Raw genomic sequence first — 20,139 nt, forward strand, 5'->3', positions numbered from 1 at the left:
CAATATTACTATAGTAAAACCATGGTTACTATATGGCTACAACAATATTACTACATAAAACCATGGTTAATTCTATCAAAACCATGATTTCTGCTAAGAAAACCATGGTGACAACAGTCCTTGTTATTACAGTCATGTTACTACAATATTACTACATACAACCATGGTTAATTTTCGTTAGGGTCTTTAACTAAATAAAAATAACCTCTCTAATTACTGACTCAACATTTTAACTTAATACCTGCATTATTACGTGACATGCATCAACACAAAGTGCATTTCTAACTCAACTCAACGTATATTCAACGTTCAGAATCTATACATCACTATAGAAGAAATAAACCTGCTATTAAAATGAATACGAGAAAGAATGTCGTAACGCGATGAGTATTTTAATCATACGCAGAAATCCCACATCTTCATCAACGGAGTAAGGGCAACTTAACTTTGGCTATGAACACCCCAAGCGCTTTAGTTCTTGTTTCATGTCTGTCCGAACTAGCACCGAGAGCCTCCTTAAAGATGGAAGGCAGTGTGTCTCTGTACAGTTTCAGGTTCACCTGCAGCTCTGTGTGCACCGCGAGCTATATATCCTCGGGTGATGTCAGCGTAAATAGCTAATCAAATATTGATGTATTACCAGTATACAGCACTCGCGTTGAGTAATGTCTGCAAACAGTGCCTGATTTGTAAAAAAAAATGTGACCGTCGCTGTTGTAATTGACTGCATAAAGAAAAACGTCCCAGACAGGAGACTTAAATGACGCAGGGGCTTCTCTCTTGCGGCTTGTTTTCTCCGCTTGCCATTTAGCCAACTAACGCATGCAGAACTGTGATGTCATCAAATGATTTAACATACTAACAGTTAATAGGACAGCTTCTCTCTGTAGAAAGTTGACCCATGTGAAACACAGGCAGAGTGTGTCCATCTACAGAGCCATACAGGTGCATTAGCGGAGTTCACAACTGCGCATGTCTATTTGGCACTTTATTTTCTTCGCCAGACTGTATAATCTAGATGAGTTATTAAACTAGAAATGAACCACGGCGCAAATGCTTACCGAACCGTGGTTGGCGAACCGTATGGTTGTTTTGTTTTTTTGTTTTTTTTGAGAACCGTTACACCCCTAATTTTTACACGCTCGTGTTGTTCCAAACCCGTACTTTATTTTTTGGTGACTACCGTAACATATTGCCTCACATCTCTTTTTGTGTTCCACTGATAAAAGAAAGTCATATGGGTTTGGAACAACAAGGAGATGAGTAAATTATGACAGCATTTTCATTTCTGGGTAAACTATCCCATATGACAGACAGGGTGAGATAAAAAAAAGAAAAGTAAAGAACTAAAGCAGTTTAAAGAGTATTTCAGCGAACAAAAGCAGTTTTTGCGGAGCACAGTGGAATACAGAGGAATTGTATGTTTCTACCGATCAATAAGTCAGATCTATTGCAGTTTCAAAATTTTTCTCTCTGGAACCTGCTTACACACAACACCAATGTGTAAATGAGCCGCATTCTGACCTAAATAACAATAGCATAATATTCTTGTGGTCCTTTTTTCAAGTGTTTCATCAACGGGTCAGCAGCAGGCCCACAGACTGCTCAACACAGCACTAAAATGAGCAATCCAGTATAACTATTTACAGTTGAAGTCAGAAGTTTACATACACTTAGGTTGAAGTCATTAAAACTAATTTTTTTAACAACTCCACAGATTTTATTTGAGCAAACTATAGTTCTGGCAAGTCGTTTAGGACATCTACTTTGTGCATGACACGAGTAATTCTTCCAACAATTGTTTACAGACAGATTGTTTCACTTTTAATTGACTATATCACAATTCCAGTGAGTCAGATGTTTACATACACCAAGTTAACTGGGCCTTTAAGCAGCTTGGAAAATTCCAGAAAATGATTTCAAGCCTAATTTAGCTTCTGATAGGCTAATTGCAGTCAATTGGAAGTGTACCTGTGGATGTATTTTAGGGCCTGCCTTCAAACTCAGTGCCTCTTTGCTTGACATCATGGGAAAATCAAAAGAAATCAGCCAAGATCTCAGAAAAAAAATTGTGGACCTCCACAAGTCTGGTTCATCTTGGGTGCAATTTCCAAACACCTGAAGGTACCACGTTCATCTGTACAAACAATAGTATGCAAGTATAAACACCATGGGACCACGCAGCCATCATACCGCTCAGGAAGGAGACGCATTCTGTCTCCTAGAGATGAATGTAGTTTGGTGCGAAAAATGCAAATTAATCCCAGAACAACAGCAAAGGACCTTGTAAAGATGCTGGAGGAAACAGGTAGACAAGTATCTATATCCACAGTAAAACGAGTCCTATATCGACATAACTTGAAAAGCTGCTCAGCAAGGAAGAAGCCACTGCTCCAAAACCACCATAAAAACTACATTCAAACCACCAGACTACAGTTTGCAAGTGCACATGGGGACAAAGATCTTACTTGTCTGATGAAACAAATTTAACTGTTTGGCCATAACGACCATCGTTATGTTTGAAGGAAAAAGGGTGAGGCTTGCAAGCTGAAGAACACCATCCCAACCGTGAATCATGGTGGCAGCATCCTGTTGTGGGGGTGCTTTACTGCAGGAGGGACTGGTGCACTTCACAAAATAGATGGCATCATGAGGAAGGAAAATTATGTGGATATATAGAAGCAACATCTCAAGACATCAGCCAGGAAGTTAAGGCTCGGTCGCAAATGGACAACAACCCCAAGCATACCTTCAAAGTTGTGGCAAAATGGCTTAAGGACAACAAAGTCAAGGTATTGGAGTGGCCATCACAAAGCCCCGACCTCAATACACTAGAAAATTTGTGGCCAGAACTGAAAAAGAGTGTGTGAGCAAGGAGGCTTACAAACCTGACTCAGTTACACCAGTTCTGTCTGGAGGAATGGACCAAAATTCCAGCAACTTAATGTGAGAAGCTTGTGGAAGGCTACTCAAAACATTTGACCCAAGTTAAACAATTTAAAGGCAATGCTACCAAACACTAATAAAGTGTATGTAAACTTCTGACTTCATATATATAAATTTGCTAATTATTATAATTTTTTTTTACCTTTTAGATACAGTCATCGCCTGTCAGTCAACTCGAGAAAGTGCATTTGCTGAACCAGCCTGAAAAACAGCATTTGTTTTTAGCATAATCAGAGCTTAATAAAAACAATTTATGATACCATTAATGTCAAATTTAACTGCTGATTTGACATATGTTCTTTGATCGTAATCTTGACCAACCGTTTTGGAGATTTTGGTCTTTCTACATTCAAGTAGACAGGATCTGTACTTTGTTGCGGCTTATATCCATAGAAAATAGCTGCCCGGAGCGTTCCAAAGATGGCTGCCAAGTGGACTGACTGTGTCCCTCTTCATGCATGAAATGTGTGCACTTTGGTGCACTTACTCACAAGCTGCGGGTTTGCTGTCCATTCCAATCTACTTTTACTGCCTTATTTAACAGCCTATTTTCAAAGCCTCAATAACATTATGGAGTTTCTAAACAAACTTCGGGAGGAGCATGTTTATTAAATCCACCAATCACAACCCTAGAGTAAGCATTTGTAGACCGCTGCTTGTTTCACTCCTGCGACAATTCTTCCGGCATCTCAACTCCACAATATGTCTATTTATTACTAAACTCAAAGTTAAATCCAGTGGAGTATATAGAGATATACAGAAATAATGCCGTGTCCATCTAGTATCCATGGTTTTACAATAGTACAATATTGTAGTTACTGTAGTAACAGTTACTATGGTTTTCCTACAAATACCATAGTTAAACTATGGTTACTGTAGTAAAACCATGGTTAATTTTCATAAGGGAATGTCACCTTAATTAAATATACTGTATACCTATCAGGAGATTTTATTGAATTCAATAATATCATCCGATTGTTATATTTAAAAATATTTTCTTCATTAAATAGCTTAAATGTAGTTTGCTACTTTTTGTTAGAAGCTTGTAGTGTAGCTAACTACTTTTTAAAAGACTGTAGTTTAACGGTACCTTAGTAAGTAGCTTGTAGCTTGGGAAGCTACAGTTAAAAAAAAACAAAAAAAAAAAACAAATCCCCAACACTAGTTTTGAGTTTGTTTTGAGAAAATTACAGTATGTTTTCACAGTAAATAGAACTCTTATTTCAAAAGATCAAAAACCATTTCTAAAAACAAGTATTAGTCAGTACATGGCTCTCTGGAATACCTGTTTCTGATTGGTCAAAGCATTTTGCATTCAAATATTTTTGTATAATGACTGCTAAACTGTATAACTGACCGTTGTCCCAGACAACCGATTTCAAACATAGCTGTGCTACTGCAGTTTCATGTCTCTCTATTTAAACAACTATTTCATGTTGATTTATTTATTGATTTGGTAAGTAGTTAAATGGGTCATACATAACAGTAAAAATATATATCACACACACAAAAATTCTGACACGTGATCCCCCCATAGAGGTTTATTTTGTAGTAATAACCAGCTGACTTTATTGTACACTATCCCTTACAAATCGCACATTTAGTGGTCAAATCCATCATTCCCAACAACAAGATCTATTGGGTGGGTTCAGAAAACATCTATTTATAGATACAAATCTAAGAATACATGGCTCAGATCCATTGTTCTGACCCCCATCTGAAGAGTCTCAGCACTGGGGCAGGCAGGGAGGACCTTGCCCCTGACAGAGCTCAGTAAACAGGGAGGGGAGGAGGTAAAGAGTCGAGTCAAGGCACGTGCCACCAAAGCAGGTCAACAGTAATGAAACAACAGGCCAGGCTGCCAGACACAACCAAATGAAAGAATTATGAAGCGTGTATTTCTCTGTGTGTGTGTGGTGTGTCTGTGTGAGGGAAAGGCAAGGAGGGAAAGAGGGCTTCTCTATTGCCACACAGATATAAAACACACATCAGTCTGAACAGAACAGATAAACTAAATGAGATTTTGAGGGTGGAGGGCTCTCGGAGTTCTAGTTTCTGAAGCAAAAATAACAAAGGCCAGATGTTTACCCAGAGAGATGCTCCCAGCTCCACCCAAAGATGCAAATTTGACTCGGCTCTGAGGAGCAGAAGATAAAGAGCAAAACTGTGTTTTTTCAGAGAAAAAAAAAACAGAGAGGGCCCTTTTAAAAGACCCCAGGGAAGGCGTACAATACATTCACCACAACTGCAGAATATTTTGAGAGGGGTGTGATTTTGAATCATGACTCAAGATAAATTTTGCAGTGATTATCAAAATAAAGTTTCATTGCACAGTTTGCCTTTATGTTACTTGCAGAATTCATGGCTGCAGTGGATAACTGCACTTATTAGTAATCTAGTAAATTGCACGCAATCTATCAAACAGTGCAATGCAGGTTACAGGGTAAAAAACACTGAGTAACTGTTTTTTCCCCCCAGGATAATGACCCAAATATACTGTAACATTTAAACATGCAAATGCACACCCTGCACCGATGCTCGTACACTCACAGTCTAAAGGTTTGAGCCATGCTCTTGCCGGTATTGATAGTAAATGCCTGGCAATGTTGTCAAAGCTTCAGCTGTATCAGAGACAACCAGAGTCTTTCTAGCATGTCAGTCTATTGTCGGCCAGCTTTGGGATGCTCTCGGGAGATTATTTCCAGTCATGCCAGTGCAGCTCCTATCCTATGTATGTCGGTTTTTCCATAGAAAAATAGCTGCCCAGCCTGCCCGAGAGCGTTACAAAGATGGCCGCCGAGTGGACTGAGTTGCTAAAAAGACTTTGGCTGTACTCCTTAACAGGCCATGAATGCATATTATAATGTAGCAATATTAATGCCCTGCTGAATTTAAAGGGGTCATGTGATAATGAATCAAATTTCCTTTTTTTTTTTTTTATTATTTTTATAAATATTTAATTGTACAATGAAAACATACTGTAGCTTTGAGGTTTCAAATCATCCTCCCCAGTCCAAAAAAGACCATTCATATAAACTAAGGCTGTTTTTACTCTTGGTTCCATTGCTTGATCAAAATCAGAAATCCACTCCCCTACCCCGAACCCCGCTGGTTTCTTTTCACATTGTACTTTTGGGTCCGTACCATCACCAACAAGGGTAGCACTGTGAGTACTAGCACCGACTGTTTACCACTGTAACTAGGTAATGACTTGGTAACGAAAAGCTGCAGTTTCACTGTGTTGTTGAAGTATTTGTCCTCCTTATTTATATTTTTTCGAAGAATGCAAGCTGCTCTCAGAAGGTGACATATACCGAGACAAGTGGATATATGAGAAATGCATCATAGCATAATAAGTGTTACTACTGTGATCTTGGACAGATTGGGTTCATACCAGCTGTGAACTACCAGAGTTCACATGATTTGTACCCAGGCCCAGACCACTTTTTCAATGTAAGCGCAGCAAAGCGCTGTTGCTCATTTTCACATGCGAAGACGCTGCTTCCAGGAAAGTCTTATAGGTAAAACATGAAAAAAATGGCCAGTTTAATTTTAAGTGTCAGAGAGAGGGAGGAAAAAGTATGAAAAACTAAATAGTTAACTAAACGGTTTGACAGCAAAAAACGTTGGTGTCTGTTAATGGAACGGTCACTTGCTCTATTGGGACAGTGCAGCATTGACACCAGTGTTGGGAAAGTTACTCTAAAAACTAATTCATTATTAACTACTAACTATATCTTCTACAGTGTAATTAGATTACTGTACTAATTACTCTGTCTGAAAAGTAACTGCATTACTTATTACTAATTACTTTCTAAAACACTTAACCTCAACCAGATGAAAAATACAAGGATAGACATGAAATTGTTCTTTTAATTTTTTCAAATAAATCATATATAATCAAATAAATTATTCATAAACTAGCCAAAGAATTTAAAGGGGCTGCATTAAATTAGAAAACATACATTTCAACATTAGAAAGTTAAATTTTGATTTTAAATTCACTATTGTTTTATATAGAATTGTTCAATAGTCTATACAGTATTTAACACAATTACATCAGAATTTAAGAGAAATTAAGAGTAATCCCTTACTTTACTTTTTCAATGAAAAAGTAATTTACAGTAATTAATTACTTAGTAATGCATTACACCCAACACTGATTGTCACTACATCTAATATCTGTTGATCTTGTAAATGTGTTTTTATGCTTTGCAAATGAAAACATTTAGTTTTCTGTGGTATAGTTAGTAATAATGCTGTTACCAATTCCATTGAATTCTCACTAAGTTGACATTATCTAGCTAGCTAACATAGATTTTTTTTTTTTTTTAAATTGCGAGAAAGACGTGATAGTCTTGGAATAATCAAACAAATCAGTCATGTTCTGCACCATATACCATCATTTTCCAACAAAAGGGTGTGTTTGAATTCACAGTTGTAATTGAGTTAAATTATATTTGTGTAATATAAAAAATAAAAAAGATGTTAATGTTAAATGAAAAATATATATATGTAATTTTCTGACACACCTAAAAAAATGTGTCAGAGAATTAATTAATTTTTGTGGTGGGGACAGTGAAAATGTTGGCAGGGCAATACAGTTCTGAACTACTGTCCTGACTGGGCCAGCAGAAAAAAAATCTATACTGTTGAGACCTGAAACATTATAAGTGGACAGAAAAATAAAATGCATGATTTGATAAGAACAAGAAGAGAACAAGATAACAGTAAGTTAGGCTAAAAGGTTTCTTTCTTGAACAGATTAAGTTCACAAAACAGGATGTCTATTTGTGTTCGGAGTACAAGAATTATGCTTTTACATTTAAGCTTGTCAGTGAAGTAAAAGTGGTTTTCAAAAGGCAGCAGGTACACTATTTTCAACATATACAGTGATGACCTGAGTGACTGTTTGTTTCTTTCTCTCGCTCTCTCTCTGTTTATCTCTTTCTATCAAAAGGAAAGTAAAAGCACCTCTCTGTCACTTTACAGGTAACAGGTTACAGCTTCAACCAGCAGCAAAAATACCCCACGAATGCTGAGGCAATGCAATGCGTATGTCAGATGTAGTCCTCTGGGCCTTAAAGTGCTGGCTTATGAATCTAGGTTAAAATGGACTGCTCACAAGGCCTCCATTAGCTTTGAACATGCCAGATTTGGAAAACTGGAGTTTGTTGAGAAAGATAAAGAGGCCCAGCAAGCACTCAAGGCCTGAGGAGCTGTGAGTGAGTGTGTGAGTGTGTGTGTGTGTGTGTGTGTGTGTGTGTATGAACCAGAAAGCCTTTCTATCTCTCAATGCCCCAAGCTCACATAGACCCTTAAGGATGAGGCCACATTTAGAGGGCAGTGAAAACACTATATATTCTATGAGCAGACTAGCTGCCTATGAGCTGAAGTATCTACTATGCTAGTTGGAAAAGAAAGAACAACGTTTTGTGTGCTTGTGCTTGTCTGTGTGTTGGGGGTGGGGGGGAGGTGGAATTAAACAAAATTTCATCAAATTAAACTGTGTAATGTTTAACTAAATAAGACTTAAAATATCCAGGTTTTCAAAAATGTATTTAATTAAAGATGAATCAATTCAATTTAATGGCACTTTGTTATGAAATTAAAATGCATAAATCTTAAAATTATTTTTTGAGAGTAGTAATATAATTAGAATGAATAGAAATGCATTTGTTTTGGACTGCTCTCAGTATATTTTCTGATGCACACACTCACCCGCTGTCTGTCCTCCTCGAACACTGCCTCATGCACGCTGCAGGCAAACAGAGCTGTAGGCAGATCACTCAAGTCCATCATCTCCTCCGAGTCTTCATCATTCTCTCCAAACATCATCTCCTCTTCATCATCCTCTTCAGGATCACTGCTGTGACCCTCCGAGCTGTTGCTCCACAATTTCCCACCCTCACGCATCATTCCACTGCCCCACCAGAAGAGGGTGTCACCACAAATGAAACACCAGACAAATATTGAGTCAGTTAACAATGGAACAGTTCACCCAAAAATTCTCATCATTTACTCACTCTCATGCCATCCCAGATGTGTAGGACTTTCTTTCTTCAGCAGATCACAAATTAAGATTTTTAGAAGAATATTTCAGCTCTGTTGGTCCATACAATGCAAGTGAATGGTGACCAGAATTTTGAAGCACCAAAAGCACATAAAAGCAGCATAAAAACTCCAGTGGTATAATCCATGTCTTCTGAAGCGATCCAATCATTTTTGGGCGAGAACAGACCAAAAAATAATTCCTTTTTTCACTATAAAACCACAAATAAACAGCTGGAGTGGTATGTGTTACTTTTATACTGCCTTTAGGTGCTTTTTGAGCTTCTGCAGAAGAAAGAAAGTCATACTCATCTGGGATAGACTGAAGGTGAGTAAATGACTATGCGTTTAACGAGAAAGCAGAATGGTTGATTTTTGATATGGGTAAAATTTTTGCAAAAGAAGAGAACATTTTTCATTATTATGCCATCCCCTTGGTTAGTATAATACATGCTTCTAACCTTTTAAATCTATGAGTTTACAGTGCTAGTTTAATTTTTCTTTTTTTGGCACTTTCATCACACTGCCCTCGTCTATTATTCATTCATTGTTATTCTGCAACACTGGGTCTCTGAGGGTTAAATGGATCAAAGGCAAAACAGCCCAACTATCTGAACCACCTTAAGTTTTCAGCTAAGGTTAAATAGATAACAACGGTCGCAGGGTTCAAAACGCAGGAAATGCAGGTTCTAATAGTGTTACTACTGTTAATTGGCTTTGTTCAGGTAAAGAACTGTGCTTGAGCACATTCTGCATTAACCTGAATCCTGCTCTCGAGAGCCTCATATATCTCGCTGTGTGCTACAGCGCCATCTACTGGCCACTTCACATATTTCCGCTCTATTGTGGCGTAATCTTATTATAAGCGTGTATCTCTAAAACAGAGAATGTTTGTTCACTGATATGGACTGAAGGACGGAAAAATCCATGATGCTGATTTTATGACATTGATTATAAAAAGGACTATTATACAAAACAATGGTCGATATTTTTCTGTAAAATTATAGCTCCTCCAGATTTCATAACAACTGATCAGCACGCTTATACTACTGAAATGTCAAGATCACAACATAAATGTCGTAAAGAGCTAAACATCCGTGATTATAATATTAATTTCGCCACTTTCATTTAATGTGGCGTTTTAAAACAAAACCCAAGAGCGTTTGAGAGACATTAAACGCTGTGTGTATATAAGTTGTAGAGACCACTCACCTGTTATCTTTGCTACTGATTCAAAATCGATGCCGGAGTAAGCATCCACCCACTTCAGAAATATTGCTAAATCTCCATTAGAAATGTGTCTTTAAATATAAACAGTACATTCATCGGATGCTATCAAAACGACAAGTGACAATGAGAAATGACCACTCACACACGGGTTTATCTCATAATCAGCCAATAGGATTCGAGCGCACGGAAGATTGACAGTCGGGATTGGTGACGTATTTTGACAGAAATCAACCTCTTTGCACGCGCCTTCTTTGGTGTACCACATCAATCAGGGTTTTAGATGATCTTTGACACATAACGTGCATTCCTAACACATCTCCTTCAGGTAACCGGTAGTAATGCACTACTAAAGGCCAACTTTTATATATTTGTTTTTGCGCTGACCTTTAATTAAACAAGCCAACAAATTCAACTGAATTTTAGTATTTACATTTGCTTCTTTGATACAGAAATTGTCATGTACTGTACATGCACAATAATTATCAGTGAAAAGACAATACTTATAAGAACTCCAATGTAAATCAGTTCTTGAGATATTTGGCATTACATTAATTTTGCAATGAAAAACGTCCCTGATTAAACATTTTTCCAATTACTCAGCAGATAGCAAGAATATAACTAAGGTTTGAGGCTTTAACACACTGGTCATTTAAAACAGCAGTGAAACTGATCCTTAAAAAAAGCAATAGACCAGTAATAAGTCACAATCAGTTGTAATAAAGTGCAGTATTATTTGTACAATTTCCAGAACAGAAGATAGTCAGCTGGTTACAGAAGCCTGGTCTACATTTCACTTTTTTATATTGGTTAAATATATGATGTCACTACGGAATGGCTGATGTAGGATAAACAATATCATCCTTTCTTTAATTTAAGAACAATATATATATTTTTTTTAATCCATTGTAATTGTGCTGAAGCATTCAGTGTGTATCAATGTGGCTTAGACATTGAAGTTTCCCTTTATCTTTTAACCAAAGCCAAGTCTATGTCAACTGTGTAATAAAATACAGCATTATGTTATATTCAAAGATGAAGAAGAAAAAACGCCAGAGGCATAGCAAAACATCAACAAAATATTGTACAGCATTAGACTAAGGCAATGAAAATTATCAGTAAATGTTGTACATCTGTACATTTCAACAACCATCACCAGTGTTTTGCTATCTGAGGTATTCTCCACGATTATACAGATTTCTACAGAAAGTCCCATTTCATGCACTTTAAACAGGCACAGAATAGTAGGCACAGCAAGGCAGATATTCAGGTCAACATACTTTGGAAAATGAAAGTACAATATGTGCGAGTTAGTGTATTTAATTCCTCTGTACCAAACACATATTTCCATATAAATGACAGGGAATTGTGACATCTATATTAAGCTTTGGCCTTTGGGTGATATAGTTTGACTGGTTGCAGTATGTTTGGTACAAAGCAGTAGCAGAATTTAAAACATCTTTTGAGGTATATATGGGTTCTTAGATTAACTATAGAAGCGTTCTTACTTTGATGCAGGTGAGGAATTATCATAATGTCTGAGAACATATTAAAGGCATAATTATAGTTAAAAACTTTATACAAAGATATTATGCCACAATCACCTTGCAGAGAAAGGTCAAATCAAACCCACCAATGAAAGTCCTAATTTCTAACACGAAACTGTTAGATTGCTTTCCTGGCTCAGGATCAGTCTAGAGCAATACAGACGCTCCAGAATGGTCCAATGTTTTAGATTCAGATTTTGCTGTCGACAAGCAAACCCCTGATGCTTAAACACAGCAAAGCATTTCTTATATTAAATCAGTCTTATTTGCACTTAAAACTCATGTCCACTCAGTCTTTCTTCAGCTCTGATGATTGGTTATGGTTGACAGGACCTGGAGACACGGACAGCTCTTGGTCCACTGGAAGAGTTACAGGAGCCACACTGTCATTGTTCACAAGTGCCCCATAGGAAAAGGAGCCGTTATAATCAGGCTGCACAGCCCAGCCTTTGTTGTGAATGGTTGGAATACCTGTGTTGACAGTAAAAACATGCAGTGTTTAATCTATGAGTTTGGATCTGAATTTGTCTGGCTAGAAAATATGAAGTTTATTGTGGCTGTCACATGGCACAACTGTAATTGCAGACAGTGTTTCTTTTTCAAATCATGAAAGAATAGTTCATCCATAATTCATGTAATTTCAAACCCGTATGATTTTCTTTCTTCCGTGGAACCAAGCTGGTTTTCCATACAACAAAGATAGGCAGTGATCAGCTGCTGTCAAAACTGAAAATCTACAGCTGAAGGAAAGCTTATAATTGTATTACAACTTTTATTTCGGTCCATTCCTCACACAAAGCAATCATATGGCTTCGGAGGCCTTGGAATATAGAACATAGCACAAGTCACATTTGTGGACGCTTTTATGATACTTTTTTGTCCTTTTTGAAGCTTTACAAATATTGGTCACTGTCTGATTTCACTGTAAGGAAAAAAGCAGCTTGGACATTCTGCAAAACATCTCCTTTTGTGTTCCATGGCAGAAATAAATAAATGATGAATGCTGAAAAAATTGTGATTGTTGGGTGATCTATTCCTAAAAGAAAACGAAAAAACTCAAGTTTATACACACCATTTGCCATGTCCATGCTGACATATGGCTCAAAGGCTTTGACCTTCCTCTTGTCTTTGGTGATCAGGAACACCCCAAGAAAGCACAGAGCACATCTGTGGTAAATCACAAAAAAAGACATGGCTATGAGTGACAAATCCCAAAATCATAATGGCTCACCACTAGCCCATATTAGTCACTGCTAAAGCGGAGAAAACATCTGTGGAATGTCATGGCCAAACATTTTTATTTCTGGCACTAAAGTGTTACATAGTGAGCATTTTGACTTTGATGTATGAGGAAATAAATAATGTAAACTTGCATTACAGTTATTCAAGTGGTACTTAGAATGTATAAGACCTACCCCAAGAGAAACAAGCAAATGTGTAGAATGTCTTCATGATTAAACTCCTGGTAAAATATGGCTCCTGTTTTAATAGAAATAGGATGAGATACTATTTGAGATACTGCTGAGATACTATTTGACAAACGTTCCAGTGAAATGATCATTGGGTAGAGAGACAGAGGTACAGAGAGAAATGTACGAGTCTTACCTGCCACAATAGCGAACGTAGTTGAGAAAATGTAATTCACACAGGCGATGTGAGAGGAATCATACAAGTGAGATGCCTGTGCTAAAAATCTACAAAAAAAGAGAGTAAACTCAGACAACATATACCTCTCCAAGTACACAAATGTCATCTGAACATAAGACAAAAAACAGCAGCCACTGTGGAAGAACTTACGATGCTTGGAAGATGACAGTAGCCACCATGCAGACGAACATGACATAGAATATGGGGTATGAGAGCTGTAGAGGACCCAAGACACTGAGCACAATCATCCCTGAAACGGCCTTCACTGTGATTACCGTCACTGAACCTAGAGAGCAAAGGTCAAGGGTAACTACTGTAAAGATTTTAACTACAATACTTCATACACTTCTGATCTCATCTTCAGATTACCTCATCTACTTTGCAAAACAAGCAATACTTTTGAAGAACACACAAAGGGCTCTATAAACAAGTGGCGGTTCGTGAGGAAATTTTCTGTGGAGGAAAATATTTAAAATGATATTGATTGATCAAACCAATACAAGATTGCATTGCTTTATTATTTTTTTTTGCTGATAATTATTCTCCCATGAAACAAATGATCTCTCCGATACCTTAAAATAGTCTATGCGTTAACGATGCGTTATAATCTTTCCGATCACTAATTCAACACGTCAATCTACAGATTATCAATACGAACATTTCTAAATGAATGGAGGGCCTCATTCAATCTAGCATCTGCTCACCTATTGTATGTGTACAGCAACTCTATCCTCCGCTCCTTCATTGAGTCATTTATGATACATGTATGATCCTGCTGTTCAGTCCTGTTGTAAGATACTTAAATTATTTGGATTTCATCTATATTTTGGCTCAATTTAAATTCTTCCTTCATCTGCCATGCTGCACTAACCACAAACAGGCTTGATGACGGGCTAACGTGATACTGAAAGCTGATCGGCTTGGAAAGTTACCTCTGATAATGATTGGTTATAAACGTGGAAGGATGCAAATTTTATTTGAATATCCATTCTGATTGGTAGGGGTGGACGATATGATCAAAATCTTATATCACAATATAAATCATCTTACATCACGATAATGATATACAATATATCACAATATAGTTAATTTTTTATTTACAAAAAGAAATCAATAAAAATTGGTTTATATATTAAATAACCATATTGTAATGCCTACTTTTGAATAATCTAGTCATTAAATTAAGTACTTTATAAATGAAAACGACTTCCTCTTATATAATTATCTCTTTAATTGGAACTTGACAAACATAGTCAGAGTAAAAATAAATAAATAAAAAAATCTGGATTTGAAATCAATGCTAAATTTCACATTATGCCACATGTCAGTCTGATGTTGACAAGTAATATTATTTTTATTATAAACTTTCCTCAAGAAACTTCACATCTTCTGAAAGCAATGCAACAAAGGAAATAAGCCATAAGTAAAATACATATGTGTGTGTACACATATATATATAAATATATTATATATATGTACACACACTACCAGTCAAAAGTTTTGAAACACTTGACCGAAATGTTTCTCATGATCTTAAAAATCTTTTGATCTGAATGTGTATGCTTAAATGTTTGGAATTAGTTTTGTAGACAAAAATATAATTGTGCCAACATATTAATTTATTTCATTATAAAACAAACATTTAATAAAAATTAAAAAAAAGTTTTTGAAATTGATGACTTAGAACAAATAATAACGAAAAGCAGCCAATAAGTGCCCAACATAGATGGGAACTCCTTCAATACTGTTTAAAAAGCATCCCAAGGTGATACCTCAAGAAGTTGGTTGAGAAAATGTCAAGAGTACATGTCTGCACATTCTAGGCAAAGGGTGAATACTTTGAAGATGCTAAAATATAACACAGTTTTGATTTATTTTGGATTTTGTTTAGTCACAACATAATTCCCATAGTTCCATTTATGTTATTCCATAGTTTTGATGACTTTACTATTATTCTAAAATGTGATAAAAAATTATAATAAAGAATAAGTGTTTCAAAACTTTTGACCGGTAGTGTGTATGTGTATATGTATATATATATATATATATATATATATATATATATATATATATATACACATACATACATACACATACATACACACTTAATTTGGCTCTAAATTATTTAAGATATCACTGTAGAGAATATTTGTATAACTGAAAGCGGAACCTTTGGCCACCTGATTTTAGCGATTTTTGCAGATGATAATCCAAAATGTATACCGGTTGCCAAATTTCTACCGGTTTATCAACTAGTCTGGTATATCACCCACCCCTACTGATTGGTCAGTTTACTAATGAGATGAGGCTGTATGTCGTCGGCCTCGGCTGCCACTCATACTGTTTCATACAGTAATTAAACTCCCACGTAATTAAACTACCATGTATGAAAGAAATAATTTTAAAATATATATTTTCTACATTATGCATTTGAGTTATACAGATTGATAGGTAAATTGATTAAACAACTGTTTATTGAAACTGTTAATTTAACAGTTGTTGTTGTTGTTACGCTCATTTTGAATACATTTTTAAGGAGGCTCAGCCTCCCTTGCCTCCTCAGATGGGCTGCCACTGCTACAAATAACTGCTGTTGTTGTCGCTATAAGCCTACCAAGTAGTGCCACCAGCAGCAGAATCAGGACGAGGTAGTTTGCATTCTGCTGTTTGTAGAAATACAGCACCAGACAGAAGGTGATGATCCCCAGAAGCTGAAAAAATTAAAAAACAAAGAAACTATTTACTGCTGGACATCTAGCTGTAAAGAAGTCTGGCAGTATGTTTTTCTTTGTCAAGAAAAAAAAAATATTCTTAAACTTGTTTACAGTTAATAATTTGTACTGTAAAATAAAATCAAAAAATTATCTAAAATGTTGGTTTAATACTTGACATTTTATTTACATACAGTAATACTTACAGTATAATGATAGAGCATATTTGATCTACTACATGAGGGAGGGAGTATTACCAAGTATAAGAGGAAGTGCCAGCCGATAACATGCTTTACTATGTTTTCCGCATTCAGTTTCTCGTGAGAGTTTGGCCCAAATGTCACAAACAGGTAAGTACCACCCGCCGTCAAGGCGCAGCCCAGGAAAGTCAAAATGTAGCATTCTACAAACACACGAGACACGCTGCTGTAAAAGCTAGCCCTGTTTGAAAGTTTACATTGATTAACAACTTTAATATCATTCTGCATTTAAATTATTCATTAACACAATAAATTACATACATAGTTACTTGTTGCTTAGCAACACGGCCTCAATCTTTTGAATAAATAGCTTTAGGAAATGCAGCGTTAATGTCGCGAGCTGTGCAACAGTAACCAATTTGCAATTGGCATCATTTCTCAGCATGGTGATTCATTTGATAGATATTCACAATGAGAAAGACAAGCAGAACTCACTCAAAAATTCCTGCACCTTACACTTTTCCCGTAAAAACAGGAAACCTAAGATGGAGCTTGCTGCGAAGACCAAAAAACAAACAACTTTCTGGGTCATACAGCATAAGAAATAACACATCCATGCAAATAAAACATGCCAGACAGGAAGCAAAACATGAACAATTCAAGCATGTATGCATATATGAACATCATATCAAATAGGGAAAACAGTAGAAATCAGTACACATAATGGTATGTTGTACTAACGCATTACATGACCATGGATTTTTTTAACATCATCAAGATTTTAGTTTTAAATGTATATGAATTTATAAGTATAAGTGTCTATATTATGCTCTGAAATCACCCTTTTGACTTTATTAGTTCATTTTGTATGGACCTACGCTGATAATGTTTTGTTGTTGTTATTTTACAGTTATATTTAGGTATAAATATTTCATATTGGCTCTCAATTAATATGCATGCATAATAATAATTACAAAACAATCCGCAAAAATAGTTTAAAATAATTGAATAGTAAAAAATTGTTTAAAACTGCTTTAGATAGACTGCATGTCACATTGCAGGACAGGTCAAGTATCCAAAAGTATTTTATGCCATAAACCCAACATATGAATCTAAAATGAAGACCCAGCATTACAGGTCACGGATACTTACAAATTACAGACACGGCATTAAGAGGAGCGATGAGAGAGAGCGGAGCAAACGCATAGGACACAAACAGAGCGCCCTCTCCCAGAACCATCAGCATCAGGCCAGACCACCAGGTCTTGGTGTGGTAGTACTGCCTCGGGTCTTTATTCCCTGCTAACGCCACATGACTTTGTTTCTGCAAAAGAAAACATCAGTGTCATGATGCATGTTCCTCTTTTACACATTCTTAAAATTAAACCAGCTCCCTTAGATATCACAATAAAAGACATCTATGTCATAAAACAAGGTTAATCCCATGTGTTGACTGGAGGGATATAAAAACAGTTCACTTCCATCTGACAGGGTGTAACCAGAACACACCCTAACCAGAATATAATTATGTATGCAGGTAGCACACACTTACCTGAATGCTCACAGAGATACTGACCAGCAGGTTTCCAAAGATAGCCAACAATGTGCCAATGAGGTTTTCCTGTGAGTAATTCATAACGACAAAGATAAGCAATGCTTTATTCATAAACCACAGAATTCAACAGATTGACTAACATCTTCAAGGGAATAACAGTCCATATTTTAAATAATCCTACTCTGGTTCATTAATACATATGAGAATTTACTTTGAACAATTATTTTAACACAAAGTAAGACTTCTGTTGTCCGGACATTATTATTTAGAACGAAAAGCTCAAAACAAACTATTCCATATAAACGGAATAAATATAACTTTCACCCTGGCCTTGCTCTGAAACAGTCGGTTTAATATCAGACAATCAAGATCATCTTTTTGTAAACAAGTTCGGTATTTTTATTTTCAAAATCACGTCATGGACTCACGGTGTAGGAGTCGTCCGCCACTACGGCCTCACGTGCCATTCTCACACCGTACATCTTTACAGCAGATCACAGTCTCCGCACATGCGCATCACCGGGCCCGCCTCACAGATCGGTCCAGTCGGTACATGGACAAAATTCAACTCTACTTTTCTCTGTTTTGGCTGCGGCTTGCGTCAATCGCCTTTTTCGAAACCCCGTTCTTTCCGGTTTCACCTGTCAAGTGCGTTGACGTTGTACGCAACAGGATCAGCGTGACGTTGAATGGTCGTGTCTAAAAGAGAACCCTCGGTCTGGGAAAGTCTCGCGAGAGTCACATTTACCGTTACTAAGATATTAGGCTCGTTTGAGATGCCAAACGCCTCGTCTTGAAAATAGACGAGAGTAGACGGCTGCAGTCAGGGGAGGAGTGAAATAAGTGATAGAGATCAAAGGCAGATATCGCGTGATTCGTGTTCACGTGCTTTGTTGTTAATAAAGTGGATGCAATTTAAATTCTGTTCGTTTTAAATGAAAATAAATATGATGAATAAGACACTCAATGTACCTGTTATTTAATTCCACCCATAAGACGTGTCTTTCCATCCATTTTTTGTTTAATAAAGACATGTACTTTAGATATTTCATTAATATGATACTAATCACATATCCCATACAGAGATCGCACTGTCAGAATGTTGGGAATATTCACATATAATTTATACACATAAAAACACGATATTAGAGATAAAAAATCAAACATTTTAAAAGAGAACAAAACATCATGGTTGTTTAAGCTAAGTCATTTCCCATCGTGCTTGCAGTTCGCGCACCTCGGAAAAAGCAACTGCGCCGCCTCGCTCTCGCGGGACATTTTTTTGACATACGTCCTCATGACATCACAGCAAGTCGGACAAATTTCTAACCTGCATGCACCTGTCGGTGATCACCGGTGATCGGTACTGTGCAGAACTTGCTCATCACCCAGCCTAACATTAGGGTTAGATTTTTGGGTAGGGTTAAGGCTAGGGTTATGTTAAGGAGTAGGGGTAAGCGTAGGGTTTCTGTGGGACTTCAAATAAACACAGTAAACAGTTTATCGAACATATATGCTATCGCGAGACTGTGATTAGCCTAGGTTTCCTTTCTGGACACGACTGTAGTGATGAGACTCGAATGGGCTTGTGATGACGTTGGTCATTTAACAGCTGTAGAGTGAACCACTGCGTCTTTAACCTATTCTTATAATATTGTTTATACCTCCCCCTAGCATTTGAAATGTTGTATTGTATTTGTATTGTTTGTTTTGATATTATTTTATTTTTTTAATAAAAAAAAAAAAAAAAAAAAACTGCGTCCCCAGTGACGATTTTATTGCTTATTTCTGACAACTATCAAGATTTGCCTTGTCGCTTTGATGACTTTTTGGTTTGACATTAGATCGTTTGACATGCCAAATGCCTTGCCTTGAAAGTAGACAAGAGTAGACGGCTGCAGTCAGGGGAGGAGTGAAATAAGAGCTTTCAAGACCAAGTATAGGTCTTTGCAGAACAGTAGTGGGTGTTTTCAAATCTGTGGGCATTTTCAAACCGGGATGGGCGTTTCTAAACTATCCAGTGAAAGCAAGGAATCTCAGTGTAGAAATCATTAGGCGTTTCCAAACCAGGATGGGCGTTTCACTAACCAATGAAAGTAGGGAATCTCAGTGTAGAAATCATTAGGCGTTTCCAAACCAGAATGGGCGTTTCACTAACCAATGAAAGTAGGGAATCTCAGTGTGGAAATCATTAGGCGTTTCCAAACCAGGATGGGCGTTTCACTAACCAATGAAAGTAGGGAATCTCAGTGTAG

General features: G+C 36.8%; 2 protein-coding genes across 2 annotated transcripts in view; both read right to left on the bottom strand.

The window, feature by feature from the left end:
- LOC127411083 (calcipressin-3-like) overlaps nucleotides 1-10,361 on the bottom strand; it is a 47,101-nt gene extending 36,740 nt beyond the window's left edge. Inside the window, exons 1-2 of the mRNA XM_051646451.1 lie at nucleotides 10,210-10,361; nucleotides 8,668-8,869 (exon numbers count right to left, since the gene is read on the bottom strand). Coding sequence (XP_051502411.1) covers nucleotides 8,668-8,865 — 198 coding nt within the window. The 5' untranslated portion in view covers nucleotides 8,866-8,869; nucleotides 10,210-10,361. The remainder of the gene's footprint in view (nucleotides 1-8,667; nucleotides 8,870-10,209) is intronic.
- Nucleotides 10,362-10,608: 247 nt separating this feature from the next.
- Nucleotides 10,609-18,585, bottom strand: LOC127411453 (NIPA-like protein 3). Its single transcript, XM_051647029.1, has 11 exons — nucleotides 18,313-18,585; nucleotides 17,882-17,950; nucleotides 17,482-17,653; nucleotides 16,825-16,884; nucleotides 16,387-16,532; nucleotides 16,033-16,129; nucleotides 13,569-13,704; nucleotides 13,377-13,465; nucleotides 13,187-13,250; nucleotides 12,844-12,938; nucleotides 10,609-12,242 (listed from the first exon to the last, which is right to left on the bottom strand). The coding sequence occupies exons 1-11, from the start codon at nucleotides 18,364-18,366 to the stop codon at nucleotides 12,061-12,063; spliced, it is 1,164 nt and encodes a 387-aa protein (XP_051502989.1). The 5' UTR covers nucleotides 18,367-18,585; the 3' UTR covers nucleotides 10,609-12,060.
- Nucleotides 18,586-20,139: the final 1,554 nt, after the last annotated feature.

This window comes from Myxocyprinus asiaticus, chromosome 20 (assembly GCF_019703515.2).
Source record: "Myxocyprinus asiaticus isolate MX2 ecotype Aquarium Trade chromosome 20, UBuf_Myxa_2, whole genome shotgun sequence".
Lineage (NCBI taxonomy): Eukaryota > Metazoa > Chordata > Actinopteri > Cypriniformes > Catostomidae > Myxocyprinus > Myxocyprinus asiaticus.